Source organism: Oryza glaberrima, chromosome 4, assembly GCF_000147395.1.
Source record: "Oryza glaberrima chromosome 4, OglaRS2, whole genome shotgun sequence".
Lineage (NCBI taxonomy): Eukaryota > Viridiplantae > Streptophyta > Magnoliopsida > Poales > Poaceae > Oryza > Oryza glaberrima.
The window spans coordinates 27,839,750-27,860,057 of NC_068329.1; the positions used below are offsets into that span (position 1 = coordinate 27,839,750).

General features: G+C 42.5%; 2 protein-coding genes and 2 long non-coding RNA genes across 10 annotated transcripts; 2 read left to right on the top strand and 2 right to left on the bottom strand.

Annotated features, from left to right (window-relative positions):
- The first annotated feature begins 1,537 nt into the window (after positions 1-1,537).
- LOC127771444 (uncharacterized) lies at positions 1,538-10,009 on the top strand. 6 transcript variants are annotated; one of them, XR_008017151.1, is made up of 11 exons: positions 1,538-1,666; positions 3,162-3,223; positions 3,303-3,362; positions 3,467-3,996; positions 4,101-4,419; positions 4,722-4,887; positions 5,231-5,318; positions 5,439-6,066; positions 6,158-6,233; positions 6,330-6,460; positions 9,313-10,008. It is a non-coding gene; the product is annotated as an uncharacterized LOC127771444 (long non-coding RNA). The 6 variants fall into 6 exon arrangements; XR_008017150.1 differs by having other exon boundaries at positions 3,435-3,996; positions 5,439-6,233; positions 9,313-10,009; XR_008017149.1 differs by having other exon boundaries at positions 3,467-3,981; positions 5,439-6,233; positions 9,313-10,009.
- LOC127771446 (uncharacterized) lies at positions 2,611-3,754 on the bottom strand. Its single transcript, XR_008017154.1, has 3 exons — positions 3,617-3,754; positions 3,447-3,523; positions 2,611-2,703 (listed from the first exon to the last, which is right to left on the bottom strand). It is a non-coding gene; the product is annotated as an uncharacterized LOC127771446 (long non-coding RNA).
- A 2,231-nt stretch (positions 10,010-12,240) lies between the features above and the next one.
- Positions 12,241-15,354, top strand: LOC127771533 (F-box/kelch-repeat protein At5g60570-like). The gene is made up of 3 exons (XM_052297453.1): positions 12,241-12,389; positions 12,505-12,616; positions 13,638-15,354. Exon 3 carries the CDS (start codon positions 13,700-13,702, stop codon positions 15,065-15,067), a length of 1,368 nt encoding a protein of 455 aa, XP_052153413.1. The 5' UTR covers positions 12,241-12,389; positions 12,505-12,616; positions 13,638-13,699; the 3' UTR covers positions 15,068-15,354.
- Positions 15,355-16,418: 1,064 nt separating this feature from the next.
- Positions 16,419-19,718, bottom strand: LOC127772234 (cold-responsive protein kinase 1-like). Of its 2 annotated transcripts, none has more exons than XM_052298246.1 (7): positions 19,467-19,718; positions 18,296-18,407; positions 18,093-18,199; positions 17,792-18,002; positions 17,406-17,643; positions 17,171-17,321; positions 16,419-17,036 (listed from the first exon to the last, which is right to left on the bottom strand). In XM_052298246.1, exons 2-7 carry the CDS (start codon positions 18,345-18,347, stop codon positions 16,677-16,679), a joined length of 1,119 nt encoding a protein of 372 aa, XP_052154206.1. In that variant the 5' UTR covers positions 18,348-18,407; positions 19,467-19,718; the 3' UTR covers positions 16,419-16,676. The 2 variants fall into 2 exon arrangements, with proteins under 2 accessions (XP_052154206.1, XP_052154205.1); XM_052298245.1 differs by having other exon boundaries at positions 17,406-17,673; positions 19,467-19,717.
- Between the last annotated feature and the right edge of the window lie 590 nt (positions 19,719-20,308).

Sequence of the window (20,308 nt, forward strand, 5' to 3'; positions counted from 1 at the left end):
TGAGGTCTGCAGAGCAGCCCGCTACCTGCAGGGCGGCAGCATGATATATAATTATATGCTAAGTTGGTGTTTATCATAAGAACATTTCCTAACTTGCCATCTCATCTGAACATCACACTGTTACTGCCCCCTGCTCCACGCTACTGAAGGTTGCATAAGTTTGACAGTTTGAGTATGATGATTAAAAATGAAATGAGCTGTAATCAGCTCCTTTCATGACATTTCAGATAAGATTACGAGTGTAAATTAATCATTTAAGCACATGCTGAAACCACGTGAGCTGGAATTCGCTGAATCTGACCCAAATCTGTAAATTGGCATCACCCATAATTTTGTCAAACTTTCCCTGCAGACAACGTCACACGTGCGCATTCCGACGAGCTGTTTATCGGCGGATCGGTGAACCAAATTGCCAGCCAACTCAGCAAAATCGTGTCAATTAGAAAATCACTGTACTGACCGTTTCTGCTTGCTTACGAATAAAATAGAATTATTTCATGGATGAGATGCCTCCATGCACGTACATACGCGTACGTGAGAAAACTATTCAAACCTAATCATCTAGGAGTATACTATAAACTACAAGCATGCTCGAGTACTGATACTTAATTAGATTGCTTGCCTTGCATGGAATTGTCATCCCCGTGTTGATTGAACAATATAATTACGCTTAGTGCGTGCAACCTTGTACCTTCTGTTAAGATAACCCACAAACCTTGTCCTTCATCATGATTGTTCGGCATGACTATTTGTCATCACAATAAATTCAGGCAACGACATCTGTAAATGACTAAATGTAATTGGGATTTTTATATGAATTAATGAACAAAGTCCTAATCACAATTGGGAATTTGGACTTTCTAACCTGAAGAAGGTAAGTACATTTGAAAAACAGTCTTACTAAAAATATGACACTCATTTTTTTATTGATTCCAATAACAGTTTTCCTTATGTGATTGTTGTCTCTATGTACAGTATATATTTATACCTCTCCTATCACTTTACTTTTAATCATAATTCACTTATATAGCTTATTAGAAAATTTATGATATACTTATTAAATTATACTATGTATTTGCAGTGTAACTTTTAAAATTTACATAATAATAATTAGTGTGCAAATGTAGATAATTTACAATGTAAAAACGAATAATTTGACTTTTTTTCTTTTGAAAATGTGGTGCCATAAATTATAGCTTGTCCCCTGAAAGGCTGAAAGTCTCAAACCTTGCAGATGACATTTGTTTTTCCAAAAAAGAGCTAGTGGGATGGACAATATTTTTTTCCATCCAAAAGATAAAAACAAAAAGGTACGTATATAAAGTAAATATTCGTAGTGGGCTTGGAGACCATTCAAAGGCAGGGAAGCCCAACACCACCGTGGAACACGCGAGCGCGAGCCACGTGTCGACTTGAGCATATTGGGCCGTAGCTCTCCTCCTCGCTAAAGGCCCACAGCTAACGCTTACCTGGTAAAAGCCCAAAACGCGCTTATTACAAAATTGCCCTCGCCGTCGTGCTCTCCGCCTCACTTCCTTCCTCCCTCGCTCGTCCGGGGCGGCGCCGCTGCGGCCGGTGGCCGGCGGCGCCGACGATCTCTCCTTCTGCGGGTTCTCGCGTCCTCCTCCTCGGCGTTCGGATACGCATTGCCTCTTCCCTCCCCTAGGTAACGCGAGGTCCTCTTCCGTCTACCCATTAATTCCGAATCAGTTTGAGACTAGGAGTTCCATACCTCGAGTGCTCAGCTAGGATTAGGGTTTATTCAGGTTCCGAACTTCTGATCGGTTGAGTTTGGTGATGCGTAGCAGTAGTTTAGTGTTGGATCTTTTTCTGATTGATCGGGACCTTAGTGGGAAAGCTACCAATGGGAAATGGGGGAACCTTTACGGAATGGACTCATCGGTCCAATTTTATTGGAAACATTTGAATACCCATCAGATTCGAATGTGGTATATCTATGGTATTAGATCAACTAATTGTTCAGTGTAGTTAGTGAATGCTTTGTTCGGTATCAGTTTACAGATTTGGATATGACACCTGCATTCTGACCAATGGGATCATCGGTTATCACTGGTAGTAATTGTTTTTGTATGTGTACATATTTGTTCCCTACTTGACCATTTTTGTAAGTTAAGCAAAAATAATTTTGTAGACTCTGTCAAACTGGTATGCTTGACAGCTTGAGTACATTGAGATCTGTTAGCAGAAGCAAAGATGTGAGGGCCTCTTCGGATTACAGTATTTTTCAAAGGATTTTTGGAGGAATACTGTTCATTGGGAATTTTCCCTTTCCTATCATTCGGAAGGCACAAACAATTCATAGGAAAATCTAAGGAAAGATTCCTTTGCTGCTGATTACATAGGAAAAACACAGGAAAAATAACACCACTCCGACCTCATTTTTGTTTTCCTTCGCGTAAGACCGAGGCAATCAAGCAATAAACAAGAACTTTTACGAACACAAGCGAAGCAACTGAGCAAGAACTATGGAGGATAGGAATAAGACGCAATCCAATTAAAAAGAACAAGGGGAAGAAGCAAGTCGAGGTTGCCAGCTGCTCGACCTTGTGAGTGGCCACAGCAGCAGCTCACTCCTGCCACGCGCCCGTGCGAGCTCGTCACCCGACCGCCGCCTCGCTTGCTCCGCCAACCTCCGAGCTCGCCATCCCTGTTGATTTTGTCTGTTTGCTGCTCCCCATGCCTCTGGAACATTGGGGAAAAAGATGATGCGGTGAATGAACTGATGAATGAAGGGGATAAGATAAGGCTTTCCTGTCTAGAGAGTACTTGAGAGTAGTGACTAGATAGAAAATAGTATTCTATTGCTTAATTAGATTATAATCTATGAGGTTACTTGATTGTAAAATTCCTGTGTTGTATATATTCCTGTATTCTGAATGCTTCATGTCATCAAATTCCTTAGTTTTCAATCCTCTGTTTTCCGTATGTAATCCTATACTATTCCTGTGTTTTTCCTGTTCTTGCATTTTTCCTATCCTGTGTTCTGAATAAGCCCTCAACCTTACAAGTCCACGAAAAACGGAATAAGGAAGTAATGCATGATGACAAGCAACTCACTATACTCATAGCTGTGTTGTTGCAAAATGTTTCTTAGATTGTACTTTTTGTACTATTAATTTGCATGTCGATTGTATGTTCAGTGATGATCCATTCTCAAGGAAACCTATACTCTCGTGTTTATGATGATCCAGTGGAAGAAGAGGTAAACTAAGCATGCTTTTATGCTTCATTTGCTTTATCACATGTTGATATTTATTTTAACTGTTTGCTTCACTCATCAGGGAACGGCACTTGATGAAGTTGGGAATTTCAATAATGACTTAGAAAATAATATCGAAGAGGTAACTGAATTTTGTCCCTAGAAACCTTACATGTGAACATTGGTATTGTGGGCAATCCTGAAAATTCTGCAGTTGTTGCTTTACCTGGATTTTCATGTTGCCAGCTCTGCAGAAGATTGGAAGGCCGTTGTCTCCAAGAAAAAGAGCAGGAAACCTTACTTCTGCAATGAACATGATATCAGACATATACTCCTGATGAAATGTTTCAGTTGAAAAACCAGGGAAAGAGAAATCCCTTAGGAAGAAGGAAATACTTGATCTGATGAACTCGAATCAGAACTTAGTGCTGCTGCATAGGGAGCAGGTGATCTGCTAGGGAGGAAGACTGATGCTGAAAAGAGAAAGCTGTCTACCATGCAGCAGTCCTTGCAAAAGGCAGAAGAGGCATACAAAGCATTGAAAAATACAACCGAAGTTGAAGAAAACTAGTTCTTGGGTGAAGACTACGAAGATCTGCAGAAATCACTGGAGCAAGCAGGAAGAGACTGCAGATTCTGGTCCTCTTGCTGTAGCAATACTAGCTACTGCCAGCAAAGACCAAGAGCTGCAGGAGGTCCACACAAAATAACCGAGGTGGGAGAGTTTGTGTGGGGCCTACAAATGAAGTTTGTGATCTCAGGTAGTTCCGAATAAGGTAACCTGCCTGAAGTTTTATTTAAATGAATTTGGAATAAGCATGCTAGATTTCACTAATATCTCGGTTGTATTGATATTGACTGTGTTATTATCTTTTCTCAGAGACATGCGCGCCAGAAGCAAGAGATGTTTTTATGGATGAACACAGTAACGGTTTCCTTCAGGTCATCTAGCAAAGGACATGACAAGTTAGCAGTGATCAAAGAGGAAACTAACATTGAAGACCTGATAAAAGATGAAAAGGCAGAAGATGTTGAACTGAATATGATTGTAGATGAAGTTGTTCTAGTTGGCAATGGTTTGGCTGGTGCTTTGCAGTTCTGTATGAAGTGCTCAGTGAGGGCTCAGATTGGGGGGCACAACCACAAACAATAATATATTTGCATAGAAAGAACTGATGAATTTGATCAAGTGGTGACTGGTGAGTTCTCGTTAGCACCCCGTCTTACCCTTCTCACTCCTGGGTCTCCCATGCATATAATGAATAAGTCTGATGTACTGAACTGCATCTTTGAGCCACTAATGATTTAGCCAATTTTTATGGCCTCTCATTTTTTCCATACCTCTGGATATGTAGAGTTTAGATATACCATATTTTTCTTATTTCATGATAATTTCTGCTTGTTCGGTTTGTATGCTACTTTTATTTGACCTCTGGTGCAACAGATGCATCAAATGGTGCTTATCCTGACCTCCTATGTCCTTTTTTCTTATATGGTACAGACGGAGGCATTTGTCACCAAGTAAGATGCAGCAGACAAGATGCCTGAATGTAAACCAAGGAAATGATATCCTCTCACTCGCTTTCAATGTCTGCAAAAAAGATGAGAGCTCAAGCTCTCAGCAAAACACCATACCTTGTTAAGTCAAGTGGCAATGCAAAATGAAGGTATGTTCAGAACAGACTTGGATACTTCTAACATTGAAGTTCAAGTGTTTTGATATTAGTATGCCACTATGGTTTCTTAATTATTATTGCATCTTCTAAGGCCTTCATTGGAATTCATAGGTTCATGGGCTTATGATCCATAGTAGTTTTCTTCCCCAGATTTTCCTTTTCTTTGGTTTAATATTGAGCACAGCTATATCATGTATGTATGTTCAGTATTTATACTGACATTTAAGTGCAAAACCATTTTCTGGATTGCTAACAGAAATACACAACAATGTGAGCTTTTTGGGTGATGTTGGAGTTATTTAAATCATATTGTGTGATTTCAATATGATTTTAGGCAAGCAAGTGACGCCAACGCCAGTGGCCTCTCTGTGGTGGAGAAAGAGCATCCTAGGAGTCTGACGCCCATGCTATGGGCCAAAAAGGTGGCTATGATATTCCCTGTTCCATTACGCAATTACTTTACATTTGGTAATGTGTGCCTCGTACAGATATACTCCAACTTGCCATATTCAGAAACCTGTTACTCAGCATTTCTTTGCCAGGTCGAGCACTTTTCCGAACATCAAACGAAGCGCCCATGCTGGGAGCAATGCCTCCGCCACCTTCAAAGGGACCGAAGAACTGAACCTGCAGTGGACTTAACTGTGAGTAAGAATTCAGTGGTAGTAGTAGCTTTCTAGCGCATCTGCTGCTGCAGGTTTGGAGCAGATTTCGAGCCCTCACCGACAGCAACGACAGGGCCAGGTACCAACGGCACATGACATGTAAAAAAACCTGAGAAAAAATTCACTCCAAGCTGATCAACTGACACAGGTGGTGAAAACTTCAGTGACCAGCGGTACTTGCCCATGCATATGCTCTCCCACGAAATCGCAGAGCCTGAACCAATGGTTCTTTCTGTCACATTGCTTTGCGTTTAAACTGAAGTTATGATAACTGTCAAGCTTTAAAAGTGTCTGCACTTAGGTTGACAAACTTAGGTGGCACTATAAGTAACTACCTAAAGACAACTTAAAGTAGAAGCATGTAGCAGCTAGAGCATGATGTTGGTAGTAGTAGTAGTAGCCTTGGTAGATCTGTGGGGTTGGAGACGTGGCACTGTTAAGCCCAGGTGCCTCTCCTAAGTTCCATTTGCTCCATGGTGTGTCCACTCTCCAGGAAGATACCAAGGTATGGGCAAAAGTGTATTTTAGGCTATCCTGGTATTTTACCACAAATTGTGCCGCCATGTTCTCAATCCTGTAGTACTTATTCTGTGCAGTTATTGGATATCGTACAGAAACGAACAAACGGTAAAAAACGTGTAATAGTGATGGTTTTGGTTGGCTTGCTTAATGGTACTGACCAAACATGGAATCTTGCCCCTAGATCAGGGGCTACCTATCTATGATCATACCACTACTAATATTTTTTCCTGCTATCTTACTCTACAGTTGATGCATTATAATACTTCGCTGTGATCTTTGAAGATCTAAGGCGTATCTGCGGACGAGCCTAAAAAAGCTTTCTTATGAGCTCCCCAATTTATAAAGTCTCCTCAGGTCGATAGCGGCCAGCACAAAAGGTACCCTTCCTACCCATCCTCCACCCAAAGGCGAAAAAAAGAAAGACATGCTTTCTTAACGGTTTCAGTTGCTGGCAACGCATCAAAACCTTAGATTATACAGATTAACTAACGCAGCATCCCAAGTCCCAGGCCATTGATTCGAGAAGAGGTGTAGTTGCAATGTAATATAACACTTTTCTGCGTTGCACCTGGGGCTTTTGGTTTGTGTGGCGAAAACCGCGGCTGCGTGCGAAACGCTATCGATATCGTGAGGCAAAGAGAGGGTTGGAGGAGAAGAGAGGGAAAAGGGGAGGGAAGGGGGGGACCCTGGAGCTCGAAGGATGGGGCCGCGAATAATTAAGCGCGACCTGCCACTGGCGATGGTCACATGGGGGAGTGCGAGGAGAGGGAATTGGGGATGATGGATGAATGGATGGATAGATAGATAGATAGATGGGGTGGATTAACGTGGAACCACCGGTGCCACCGCCACCGGCGCGCGCACCTACAACAATCTTGGAGTTAAAGGATGCCACCGGTTTTCTTGCTTCTTCGCCGCGATCTAAGCGAAAATTTGGATCGCTTCCACTTTGGTTGTCTGCCCCCCCTACAGAGCCCAAACTCGTGTCAAATCCTGCCCTTTCATGGCCTCGCTCACTCGACATATGCACTGGTGCACAGGCACGCTGAAAACCAGCACTGTTTTACCGAGCTGTTAGTCAAACATTTCTTATTGATACCCTTGCTCGTTTGTCTGCTACTGTTCGGTGTTTCACCATCCCATTCCTTGGCATCTTACTATACTACTACTATATTATTGGACGGTGCTATTATACTGCTGTGCACGGATGCACCTGATCTTTTGTTTACCACAAAGTATATCACTTATAAAACACCAATATAACTGCTGCGCTATATTACCAACTATGACTCCTTTTGTCATATTACCAACTATGACTCCCTCCCTTGCTAAATAATCATACTGTTTCAATTTATTTGTCATTCAATCAAATCTCAACTGAAGCGAGCATGGGTGATCACAAAAATATTTTTTTTAGTGAATACACAATTTTCAATCTTAGAAAAGAAAAGACAGGGTGTGTATACAGTACAGGCAAGGAAGGGAGGAGGAGGAAGCGTCCAAAACATGGCGGAGGGGGGCCACCCCCAACGGAAGAAAAGGAGGCAAAAGCTCGGTTGGTGGATCTATCAGGAACAGTAGGAGTGAGGCGAGAAGAGAAGAGGGCGGAGCGACGTGGGCCCCCACCACCCAGCTCCCCCGCACCGCTGTCACCGCCACCACCACCTCCACCCATCAAGGCAAACAACACCACCAAGCTCTTATTAGAGCAACTTTAATATTATAGCTCACTGCTAGCTCCAATTTAATTATAGCTAATTTAATATCTAATTTATATAATAGTTATTTAATATATTATTAATACGGTCACACATATCATACACACATTGCGTCTTGGAATCCGCGCTGCAGCTAGGCCTGCTGCTTCTCTCTCATCTTTTATCTCATTAAAATATGTTTATAGCTAGCTAATAATCTTATATTGTACCTGCTATTAGCCGAGAGGAGAGCGAGAAAATGCCGTGGGTGAGTGAGAGTCTGAGAAGAGGGAAGGACCGCGGGTTGGTTGGTTAGCGCCACCACCACACCACCACCATGCGAGCATGCAGCATGTGAGCATCATGTGATGGAACAATTCCCCCCCTCCCCTCCCGTTTCCCCCCTTCCCCTTCTTTCCACTTGTGGTAGTAGGTTTTCTCATGCATCCACATCTCCATTTGCCCTAGTACAGTATCCCCCCTTCTCCTGCTGCTGCAGCTGCAAGCTCCTCCTTTGCCTTTGCATACCAAGCTACTAGTACTCCTAGTACCCATCCATCAACACGTCTGCACGGAGAAGCAGGAGGTTAAAAATAAATAAAAAGGGTTTTAATTAATCGCAGCCTAATGCCGTGCTTATGTTAGTGAAAAAAGTGATTAATAAATTAGGCACCTAATTTTCGGCACTAATAAATACCGCTGCGCGTTCTTCGCGCAGCTATAGGGATAGATGGATGGATAGATCTACTAGTGCCCTTGCCTCCTGCCGGCACGGCCCTACTGATCAATGCGATCGATCAATGGTTGCTGCATGTGTAGCGACATTCTGCGGTTTCTGGTTATTAACCAAAGCTTTAGGTCACACCAACAAACACTGTGATGACTGGTAGATGCCACTGTAGTGTGTATCCGCATCATAACTCGATGTGCTCTACTTCTACGCATGTTAATACTTGATCTACTACTAATTCTCTAGCTTTTGAGGCGGTGACGTACAAGGGTTCACCCCCATTCGCACAGTTATTAAGTGCGCTAGTATGCAATGTCAGGCGCCTTGAATCTCCATAATGACGCATCACATGCTGCTGGAGTCGTAGTAGTACCCTTATTATGGTAGCAGTGTATTCGTGCATCCCTCTTGTAGCATATGATTCTCCTCCCTTTCTAGTAGTAATAGTATCGAGCTATCTATCTATCGGGGTGTTTAGATCAAGAGGCATAAAGTTTTGGTGTGTCATATCGAGTATTATATAAGGTGTCATATGAGGTGTTCAGACACTAATAAAAAACGAATTATAAAATCTATCAGTAAACAACGATACAATGATACAAATTTATTAAACATAATTAATCCGTCATTAGCAAATGTTTACTGTAGCACCACATTATCGAATCATGGAGCAACTAGGTTTAAAATATTCATCTCGCAAATTAGTCGTAATCTGTATAATTATTTATTTATTAGCTCATATTTAATACTTTATACAGATGTTCAAACGTTTGATATGACATGGTGTAAAATTTTTGTGTAGGAACTAAACATGGTCTATATCTACCACGGATACAGTAGTATACGTAGCACGGCAGCACGCAATCAAGTCACTCTGCCAGCAGCAACAGCAGCTGCAGCTGCAGCTGATGAGCCTCAACCGAATCGTAAAGCTACTCCCTGGCATTGCCAAATATACACAGCTATACGTGTACACATTTATATACTGCTACTGTGTGGCGTGTGCATCTATGGAACAGAAACAGAAAGCTTTTCTTTTCTTCTTTGTTGTTGCAGGTGAGAGAGTGTTGTGCGAGTGTGTGTGGTGTTGTTGTTGATGTGTGTTTGTTGCAGTGCAGGCTACAGGGGGCAATGTGCCACCCTGTTTGTTTGGGTGGGGCCTCCCCGGCCGGGCTAAGCTAGGCTAGGCGGCCTCCCGGATGTGGCAACTAGATCTGCACATTTCCATGCAACAGCTAGCGTTATACTCGCCTACTACTACTCCACGCCAGCGGAGGAGTACGTACCATTCTTCTTCTTGGGCCATCTCGTCGTGCTTGCTTCTCGCCTTGCTACAACCATATTCCATCATCCATGATAGTTCTTTGATCCATTCGTGTTATCGTGTCCTGTTCTCTTAGCCAGGCATTTCGTTGTCTGATTTAAGGGTTTGTTTGGTTTGAAGAAAACCTAAAGAATTTAAATTTTTAAGGATTTTTTTTCTTATGAGTGTCTTTCGGTTTATAGGAATGTGGGTTTAGGAAAAGTAAAAGGAATGTGGGTTTATTCCCCTTTTTTTTTTCTATTTTTATGTGTGAAAATTCCTACAAAACTTAAAGACCCTAAGGGTGTGTTTAGTTTCTGAAAAAAATTAGAAGTTTAAAGAAAGTTGGAAATTTATGTGTGTAGAAAAGTTTTTTATGTGATAGAAAGTTGAGAACGGGGGGAAACTAAACACAGCCTAAGTATTTCTGGCTATATATGTGAACGGTGTTGGTTGCTGAACGAATTTTGGAAGAAAGCTTCACAAAAATTGAGGCAAATGCTCATTGATATCCTACTAGTAATAAAAGTCACATTCATTCACAACGTACAGTTTGTTTCCCAGGAGTTTTGTCCGTTACCTGAAGTACGATCTCTGACTTTCTTTTTGCGTACGTTGGCACGAGCGATCCGGGTATACGGATGTAAACGTAGTAATAATAATAACAGATCAAACTTTTCTCTTTTTTTTCTCTTCTCCTTTTTATCTCATCGGTTCATTGCTGACATCACCTAACTGCACTAGCTCAACCCCCCCCCCCCCCCCCCAAAAAAAAAGTTTCAGAAAAGCCGGAGGGTCAAACGCTGGTGCGGTAACTTTTTCCGCAGTCGGGGTCAAACGTGTGACTGTTCAGTAAAAAAAAAAAGGGAATTGGCCACTTGGAAGCTAATCGATGGGTGCTTGACCAGCCATTAGCGAGCGCGATTAGTGCGTAACTTTCACGTTTACCGGGGCGGTAACTTTACCCGGTTGAGAAGACAGCCGTCCTTATCCACACCGGACAGCCTGGCACCAGATTAAACAAATGTAGGTGGAATAAAATACAGATCTCTCGGTTAATAAAGTAATGTTTTCCTACTAATGAGTCTATAGTTTCTCTCACTACAGGTAATAATAAAATAAAATGCTCTACTATACATTTTTTTGGCATAAACTCCAGGTACTGTATGCCCGTGCAGTTCCAATCCATCTCTGATCATGCACCGTCCTCTTAATTTTGCGTAAATAATTCACTATATTATTGCCTTTTGTTTGGATCAACCTCTCTCATATCAGGCACTAGAAATAATTGAGGGATAATGCATTGTTTTTTATTTTTATATTCTATTAGGTGGTATAAATTTTCCATCCGAAAATATAAAAACTACGAATCTGAGCAAACATTAAATATCTCTTCCGATAATACTATATTTTTATATTTTTGGGACGGTGGGAGTACTACATAACAGTAATCCCATTTCCCTCTTAATATAAAGCAGAAAATCACGAATAAATAATCACAGGATAATGCGGCGTCCTTTTCATCTGTCTGCCGTTTCAACGTGCGTAAATTAATTTGGTCGTGCATGGCCTACACCAAGTGGTGGCTTTCGGTCACCACCTCTCTCTCTCTCTCTCTCTTTCATTCTCTCTCTCTCTCTAGAGATTCTTTTCCATTCCAACCTCGCTGCCCTGAATCCAAGAGAAGAAAGGAAAGTACACTGTGAAAAAAAAACATTCCATTATAACAAGAAGAAAAAAAAAAGAGTTGAGAGGCAGGAAAAGAAGAGCAAAGTACAGCCAGCCTCCTGCAACATGTTCAGCAGCTGTGCTTGTGCGCATGCATGGTCGTGTGTCCTCGTCCTCATCCTGCATTCACTCAAAGATTTTCCATTTTGTCTTGGATTTTACAAAAAAAAAAGAGACATGTTGATTTTACTTCAGATTTAAAAACTAGTGAAAATTACACAGAAATTAGTACTTGTATTATATATATCAGTTCATCCTCATCCTGCATTCACTCAAAGATTCTTCATTGATTTTACAAGAAAAAAAAGTAGACATGTTGATTTTACTTCAGATGTCAAAACTAGTACTAGTGAAAATTACACAGAAATTTGTACTACTAGTATATCAGTACTGCAAATTGTACTCCAAGGCAGAAGAATGCCGCCAATAGGAAGAGTGGAATTTTTTAATTAGTGGGGGTGGTTTCGAGATAACAGTAGGATCAAGCATGTTTACCGAGGTGGTAAAAAAAGAAGCATTGTTTGTGTGGTGTGATGAAAGAGAAGGCAAGAAAAAATAATACTGTAATAATAAAGAAAGGGAAAAGAAAAGGGAAAAAAAAAAGCAAAGCTTTGCAATTAATCCATTTGGCACTTGAGCCCTTGTGTGGGCTTAAGCACATGGGGTGGGGGGCACATATATATATACGGCTTTCCCCCTAGCCCTCCAAAACTTGCTCTCCATGCCCTCCCCGTCTCACTGACGGTGGTCCCCACCGCCCCACGCTCCCCCCCGTGGGCCCCGCTCGTCGGCGACCGACCGCTAGCTCCGGCGACCCCCTCCCCGCCGACGAGATCCGGCCGTCTCCGGTGAGCTCCCCCCCACTCTCTCTCTCCTCCCCGGCGCGCGGCGCGTTGTCCCACGAGAAACCCGCGTAACCGCTCTCCTCTCTTGCTTCCTTGTGGCCCGTGCGCCAACGCGCAGGTTTTCTTGGAGCCGCTCGTCGTGGCTGGGGTGGCGCCGGGGGGAATGGAGGCGGCCGGCGCTCGCGCGGGCGGTGGCGGCCGGGATCTCGCCGGCGGCGCGCCTCGGTGAGGTCAGGATGTGGCTCAATTCTCTCGTGTTTGGTTGCGAAGGTCTTTCTGTTTTTTTTTCTCTCTTTTTGTTTGGTGAGTGCTTGAGCTGAAGTCGTGGCTCGTAGATTTAGAGGAAAGTTAATTCTGTTTTGTTGTGAGTTAGTGGTTGGTGAATTAGTTGGGGAAAACGTCTGCATTTTTTTTTCTGTTTGGTTCAGAGCGAGAAAAATGCGAGATTTTTGGAGAGCTTTGTGTCATGGAGAGCAGCAACCAGATGTGGCCGTTTCTTTTGCTTGCGGATGTTTCTTTTTTTTTGGGTGAGAATAGAGAGGTTTTTTTGCTTGCATTCTGCAAATCTTGGGGTTATTTTCTGTTTTGCTGGATTTTCCTTTTTGTTAGGATAGATAATTAGTTGTCGTCTTCCGTGTGAATTGGTCAGGTCAGATAGCCACCTTAGAGGTTATTTTTTTCTTGTGTTGAATCCAAATCTAGAACTAGCAGATGATAGTAGTAATGTACTAGCCGGTGCTTTGGTACAAAGTTTAATTATTCCTCTGTTTTAGATGAAACTTGATGGTAGAAATGTTTTGGATATAATTTGTTTCTTGAGGCAAATGCTTTTTTGGATCAAGTTGGCTAAGAAGCAGAAACCAGTTTGGATGCCCAGGCTAGCAGAATCAGCCATGTAGGCAAATATTTTTTGTTGGTATCAACAATAAAAAAATGATTGCATATGATTACTAACGGAAGATTTGGAATCGTTGGTCTTAGTGGTACAAAATTTTAGTTGTTTACTTGATTCTGAATACGCCAAAGCTGGGGGAAATATATATTTTTCCATCAAATCAACTCTGAAGATTTTTTTTAGTGAAATAAATGTACCTATTAAGACGAACATGCCTAGATGAGTCCATTGTTTAACTCTGTAGTGGTATCTGAGCTAAAATTATGTATATTGTTTGCTCTGTTCTTGATCCAGAAATTTAGTGCATTTCAAATACGCTGTGCTCATTTTGCTATTTATCTCAAAATATTTTCCAGATGTGATCTGTGATCTGTCCAACCTTTGTGTACTCGGGCTCATTCCACAGTTAACAAAAAAGATGGAAGATTTACAAGATTGTGACTGCAAAAGCCTTGTTGCTGTTCCTGGTTCTGTGGTTCTGCACCTCTTTAGGCTGTTTAATCAGCAGGATAATTCCTGGCAGAAGTACACATTAGCCTACTTTCTTTTGGTCAGGAATGAGTACTTCTCTAGGGATTCAAGGAAGCATTCAGATGGGAAGAACCAACTTCTTGACTGCTGTGATGATTCAGAATTAGATTTGGATGTGCTGTATGCTGATTTGGATAGTAAAGAACTGGAGCTTAAGTTGCAGAAACCTGTTGTCAAGACTCAATCAAAAGGTGACTCAAGTGCCAGTGGATCAAATGATTGCTTCTTTCCTGGCCTTCACGACGACCTGGCTCAGGACTGCCTTGCTTGGGCGAGCAGATCAGACTACCCATCGCTTTCTTGTTTGAATAAGAAGTTCAATTTGTTAATCAACAGCGGGTATCTGTACAGACTGAGAAGAAAATATGGCATTGTTGAACACTGGGTGTATCTAGCGTGTAGCTTGATGCCCTGGGAAGCATTTGATCCTTCACGCAAGCGATGGATGAGGCTCCCAAGAATGCCATGCGACGAGTGCTTCTCTTGTGCAGACAAGGAATCGCTTGCCGTCGGGACACAACTGCTTGTGTTTGGCCGTGAATATACAGGTCTTGCTATTTGGATGTACAATTTACTGGCCCGTGGTTGGTCCCGATGCACTCCAATGAACCTGCCTCGCTGCCTCTTTGCCTCAGGAAGCTTTGGTGAGATTGCTATTGTTGCTGGTGGGTGTGATAAGAATGGACAGGTGCTGAAATCTGCCGAGCTGTACAATTCAGAGACTGGTCATTGGGAGACTTTGCCAGACATGAACTTGCCGAGGAGGCTCTCATCCGGTTTCTTCATGGATGGAAAGTTTTATGTCATTGGGGGTGTGTCAAGTCAGAGGGATTCTTTGACTTGTGGAGAGGAATACAATCTTGAAACAAGGACATGGAGAAGAATACATGATATGTACCCTGGAGGGACTAGTGCCTCTCAATCTCCTCCCCTAGTTGCTGTTGTGAATAATCAGCTTTATGCAGCTGATCAGGCAACAAATGTGGTAAAGAAGTACGACAAAGGAAATAACACCTGGAACATAGTGAAGCCATTGCCAGTCAGAGCTGACTCTTCCAATGGTTGGGGCCTAGCTTTCAAGGCATGTGGTGATAGATTGCTTGTTATTGGTGGCCATAGAGTACCCCGTGGTGAAGTAATATTGCTGCATTCTTGGTGCCCTGAAGATGGGAATGGTGGTGCTGACTGGGAAGTGCTCTCGGTGAAGGAGCGTGCTGGTGTATTCGTTTATAACTGCGCAATAATGGGGTGCTGAATTACATTTCTTTCGGTATAATCCGTATATGCCTCTTGTTTAGCAACCCACCCATTTCTTGCTGCTGCTTAGCTACCCCCTATAATGACCTGTAATTCAGAAAAATGACACCCCCCTTTTCGTGGAGCTCTCAATGAAATGTTTGGGAGAGAGCATAGAGCATTCAGTTCAGTTTACCTGGAACTTCTTTTAACTCGTTCAAAATTTGTTCTTCTTGTCCATTATGAAATTTATGCAGTATTCTTTATTCATCATCCTTGCTGGAAAGTGTGCCTGTTTTATTGTCCTGAGTTCAATCACATTTCTCTCTTTCCTGATTCATGTCTGCACCATGCAATATCTGTTGTTCTGAGTTCAATCCCATTTCTACCATCTTCCCCTGATTCATGTCTGCACTGTGCAAATGTCGGTGGTTTGATGAACCCACCTTATAATTGTGCACTGTCAGATGTTTCCAATGCTCAGCTTTCCTTGTTATTAGAAATTTCAGAGTGGTACAATTGGCGGTAAAAAGCTGCTTTTGCTACCTTACCAGTACACTCTCTGAAAGTGATTTCTGGCAATATGTACAATTTTCAGGTTCTGTGTACTTCTATAAGTCAGTGGCATGACCAAGTTTATCAGTGTAACAGTTTGACCCGGGACCTTTTCTATCCTTTTTTTTCGTGATTCTTCGGCTCCAATTTTTTCTACTTCGTTTACTTCACGGATGGTTTTAATCTCATCATCGAACACTTTTGGCTATTAGGGCCCACTTGCAAGCGACAGACATTGAACTGCAACTCTCTCTAAAAACATGTCCATGTCCATGTAAATAAATGTGAATGGGTTATGAATACTCCTACATATTATCTGACTTGTGCTTTGTTGAAATCTCACTTTAAAGAGTTGACGAAGCAAACGGTGGTAGAGTACGATCCAGAAAGCATATTTGACATATTCAGGCCGGGCAGTTTTTTTTTCTGAATACGTCATACGCACAGAGACGGATGATGGCCACGTACATGGCCTAACAAACTTCAGGGTTCAGATATCTTTTCCAGGATTTCGGAGCTTTTTGATCCGTTCCAAACTTGTCCAAAACGTCAGTGTCCGTAGAGACTTGGAGCCACTTGACCATCCCTGTAATGCAATTGTGTGTGTGATGTTGCCACCCTTTGGACATTTTCTTCCTACTGACAGATCAGCATGATGAGCTGCAGACGCCATGGCATACGTACAGCTTCGAGCTAAGATCTCATTTCTGAAATATATTTGAGTTCAGACAATTTTTGTGTATGATTTGGCCAAGTGGTTTGTTAGTTCGTTGCAGAGAAACATTTGCAATGTGATAGACTGATGACAACTCAGAGATGTGAATCGTGCAGAGCTTATCTTTGAGGCTTTGAACATCTTCATTTCGAGATATTTACACCCAGATCGAGAAGCAATACGCTGCCTATCTTAAACATCTCCTCGTCACAAAAATCAAACAAACACGAAACTCTCTCCAAAAAGAGAAAAAAAAATTGAACGTAATCCTATCCCCTTTCGGAGCAATAATATACAAACACAAAAAAAACACTAGTCCTGTCTCCACATTTCCAGTTCTTCTTTTTGTTTTTTTTTTTCAGATAGACGTCTGCGTCGGCGTCTCTGACGATGAGAAAGGCTCCGTCTCATCAGTGGTGCTGAACGATCTCATGTTGGATGACCGTGTTGTCTCGTTCTCCTTCTGCTGGCTGCTGCTGACCTTGAGGTCGGCGAAGTCGGTGATCATGGCCGGCCTGGTGATCCGGTGCACCGAGAAGTGCTTCTCCCCGCTGAGCATCCTGACGACGGTGCTCATGTTGGGGCGGCGCGCCATTGCATCCTGTGTGCATAGCAGGCCAATCTTCAGGAACCGGCATGCCTCGTCGACGTCCAGGTCATTCCCCAGGTCAGCATCGATGATCTCAGCCAGGCGTTCTTGCTCGTAGCGTACCCATGTCTGCAGGTTTTCTCGCATTCAGTAATGTTTCTTTGTATGGTGGATTTGGTGGTAAGTTTCTAATTTAGTTGATTATATGAGAAGAAAAAAACTGAGTTCATTTTGTTGTTTACAGTTTGATGATGGGAACTTACCCTTTCGAGAAGAAATTGATCTTCATAAGGCAATCTTGTGTTGGTGTTGCATCTGCCGCTAACGATTTCCAGTAGAAGAACACCGAAGCTATAGATGTCGGATTTCTTTGTCACCTGGCCTCGGATAGCGTATTCAGGTGCCAGGTATCCTCTGAACAGAAGTGAATTTCAAGTCAGAACGAAAGAACTTTCCGATGTAAACCGAGTAAATAAATTTGGATTTAGTTATGCTTACAATGTGCCTGCAACTCGGGTGCTCACATGAGTTGCGTTGGGTGGAAGGAGCCTTGCCAATCCGAAATCAGAAATTTTTGGGGTGAGGTCCTTGTCAAGAAGAATGTTGCTCGCCTTTATGTCACGGTGGATAATCGGAGGGCGAATTTCCTCATGTAAAAATGCAATTCCACGAGCAACACCCACAGCAATTTTTACACGGGTCCTCCAATCGAACCGGATGTTGCTACCCCTAGATCCTGTAATATCACAGCCAGAACATTTGTATCCTGTAATATCACAGCCAGAACATTTCTAAGTATGGCAGCGAAGGAAGGAGTTGGTAAAGGACAAGTTCGGCAAAATAATGTGTTACTACTTTCTTTTTTTAAAAGAATAATGTGTTACCTAGCAATGTCTGCGCAAGACTGTTGTTCTCAAGATAATTGTAAACAAGGATCCTATGAGATCCTTCAGCACAGCAACCAATAAGTGTGACGAGGTTTTCATGCTTGATGTCAGAAATTGCTGTAAGTTCAGTCAAGAACTCTCGGACGCCTTGTCTTGAAGTAGCAGACAGCACCTTTACGGCAACGGTTGTCCCATCTCTAAGCACTCCCTGATTAACAAAATGAAATGTAAGATGATTTGTTTTGACACTATGGGCATGAGACACTGATAGGGTGAACAAAATGTAAGACATATTTACCCTGAACACAGAGCCAAAGCCACCCTCTCCAATCTTATTTGCCCCACTAAAATCATGGGTAGCCTTTCTCAACTCACTGTAAGAAAATATCTTCACTCTATGTTCACCTGGAACAACAAAACAACAAACTCAAGCATGTAAGAATGATGAATTGTTTTGAACAATACAGGTAAGAAGCGTGCTAATATACAAACGCTGCTCACCATCATCACCTTCAACAGGTTGTTTTTTTCTGAACATAAAGCAGCAATCCATCTGAAATCAAATTGTAGAGGTGCCCACAGGCCACAAGAAGCAATGAATTGGAAAGAATTTCTGCAGAGCAAAGGTAAATAGCCATCAGAACAACTGTAAATTCATATTGCAACAATAAACTAACGTAAAATGAGGTGTACAGGACTCTTAGCAAGTTAATGACCCCACATGCCAGTTGTTATTGTTTAAACAACAATTTGCGCATCGATAACCACCAACTGCACTGAAACCACATCTTTGCTTGTTTGATTAATGGCTCAAGTTACTATCAAAAAGTCTACATTTAGTACGATGGAAAGAAATAAAAATGTGAAACCACCAAAGAAAGAAGATGTAAAGAGACTTAAAACCAAGTCAAGGCAGAAGTCATCCACCCCATTTGCTGAGCAATTTGAAGAAAATGAAACGTCGGTTGCCACAAGCAACCTTAATCCTGTCTTTCTGAAAGGAATAGCGCCTGATAGACCCAACGGACCAACTATCCCCGTTGACGAGTGGAAATTTTGCAGCAACCAAACCCGTTGGAAATGAATTTCGATTCAGATATAGAGCAAAAGCCTGTTAATTTTCAGTAATACTAACTATCTATAACTAATTCCGCAATTGCACAGCAGTTGAGTAACTATTTATACTTTTGTAGTACAAGAAAGCAACAAGCTGCATATTCCCATACGCCGATGAGTAACTAGCATTTCCTTCAAGCCAGGATTTGCCTCATAGCTTTACCTAACAAAAATCGGATTGGCAGCTACAGAAACCAAATCTTGCATGCATCAAAATGAGATGATGCATCACAAACACAAGAAAAGGTATCCCCTTTCTACTTCCCGCTGACCTAAACCAAGCATCACATCCATGGAACTCGATTTCGTAGAACGGGAGGAGGTCGCTCCCGCAAAGGCGCAATCGATCCCCAATTTCAAGCAAATAGAGAGCGAGGAACCCAGCAACATACTCCTCCACATAGAAACAAATGTAAAAGCCTAACGAGTTCTTGGTCATCCTCACTCAAACGCCCCCAAATTAGGAACCAAACCAACCACCAACCAATCCAAACCAGAAAAATAAAAGAAAAAGAAAGAACTCCACACACACAGACAACAAGAACGCAAGAATCACCTGCAGAGCAAGCAGATCGAGCCCCGGCAGTGAGAGCAAAGCAAGCAGCTACACGCCGACCAACCCACAGGGTGAGGAGAGGCGAGGAGAGGAGGCAGGAGAGAGCGCGGAGGCGGCGCTAGTGGTTTAAGAGGGGAGGAGAGCGCGGCGTGGGGAGGAAGAAGAAGGTGACGAGAAGGAGAGAGTCTTTGACTTCCCTCTCTAAGCTCCTCCTCCTCCGATTTTTTTTTTACTTCTCTCCTAATATTTCTAAACAAATATAGAGATCAGAGGCCGCCTCGTGTGGTGGTTTGAGCTAGCTAGCGTGGAAGGAGAAGTCGGTTAAAATGGTTGGGAGGATTGGAGCTAACTGCTTAACGTTCGTTTTCCCGCGTGTACGCGGACGTGTGCAGCAGCAACGCGGAAGCAGCCAGGACCGGGTCCAGCGTCCACGTCCGCTTCCACGTGGGCCCCCACCGGGCACGTCTCACGCGAATCCGCTATTAATCAGCAATTTTTCACGTAAAATAATTACACGTCGATACATTAGAATAAAGATAGTTTTGTTACACAACATAATCAGTTAGATTGGCCTATGTCAAGAGAAAGGAGAAAAAGCAAAACAAAAATTGAAACTAAAAAAAAAACTACAGCGGCTAAACACAACTACAAACAGTAGGAAAAGACAAAGCTACGCTACACTCTCGAGAAATCCCTACAAGCGGTAACGCCAGCTAAAGACCGAGAGGATGGACTCCAGAACCAAGTTGTTGTTAATGAGCAGGCTAATTCCTTTGCTTAATCGCGCGTTAAACATCACGTGGTTAATTCGTGTTGCTCACGGGGAGTAATTGGGACCGAGT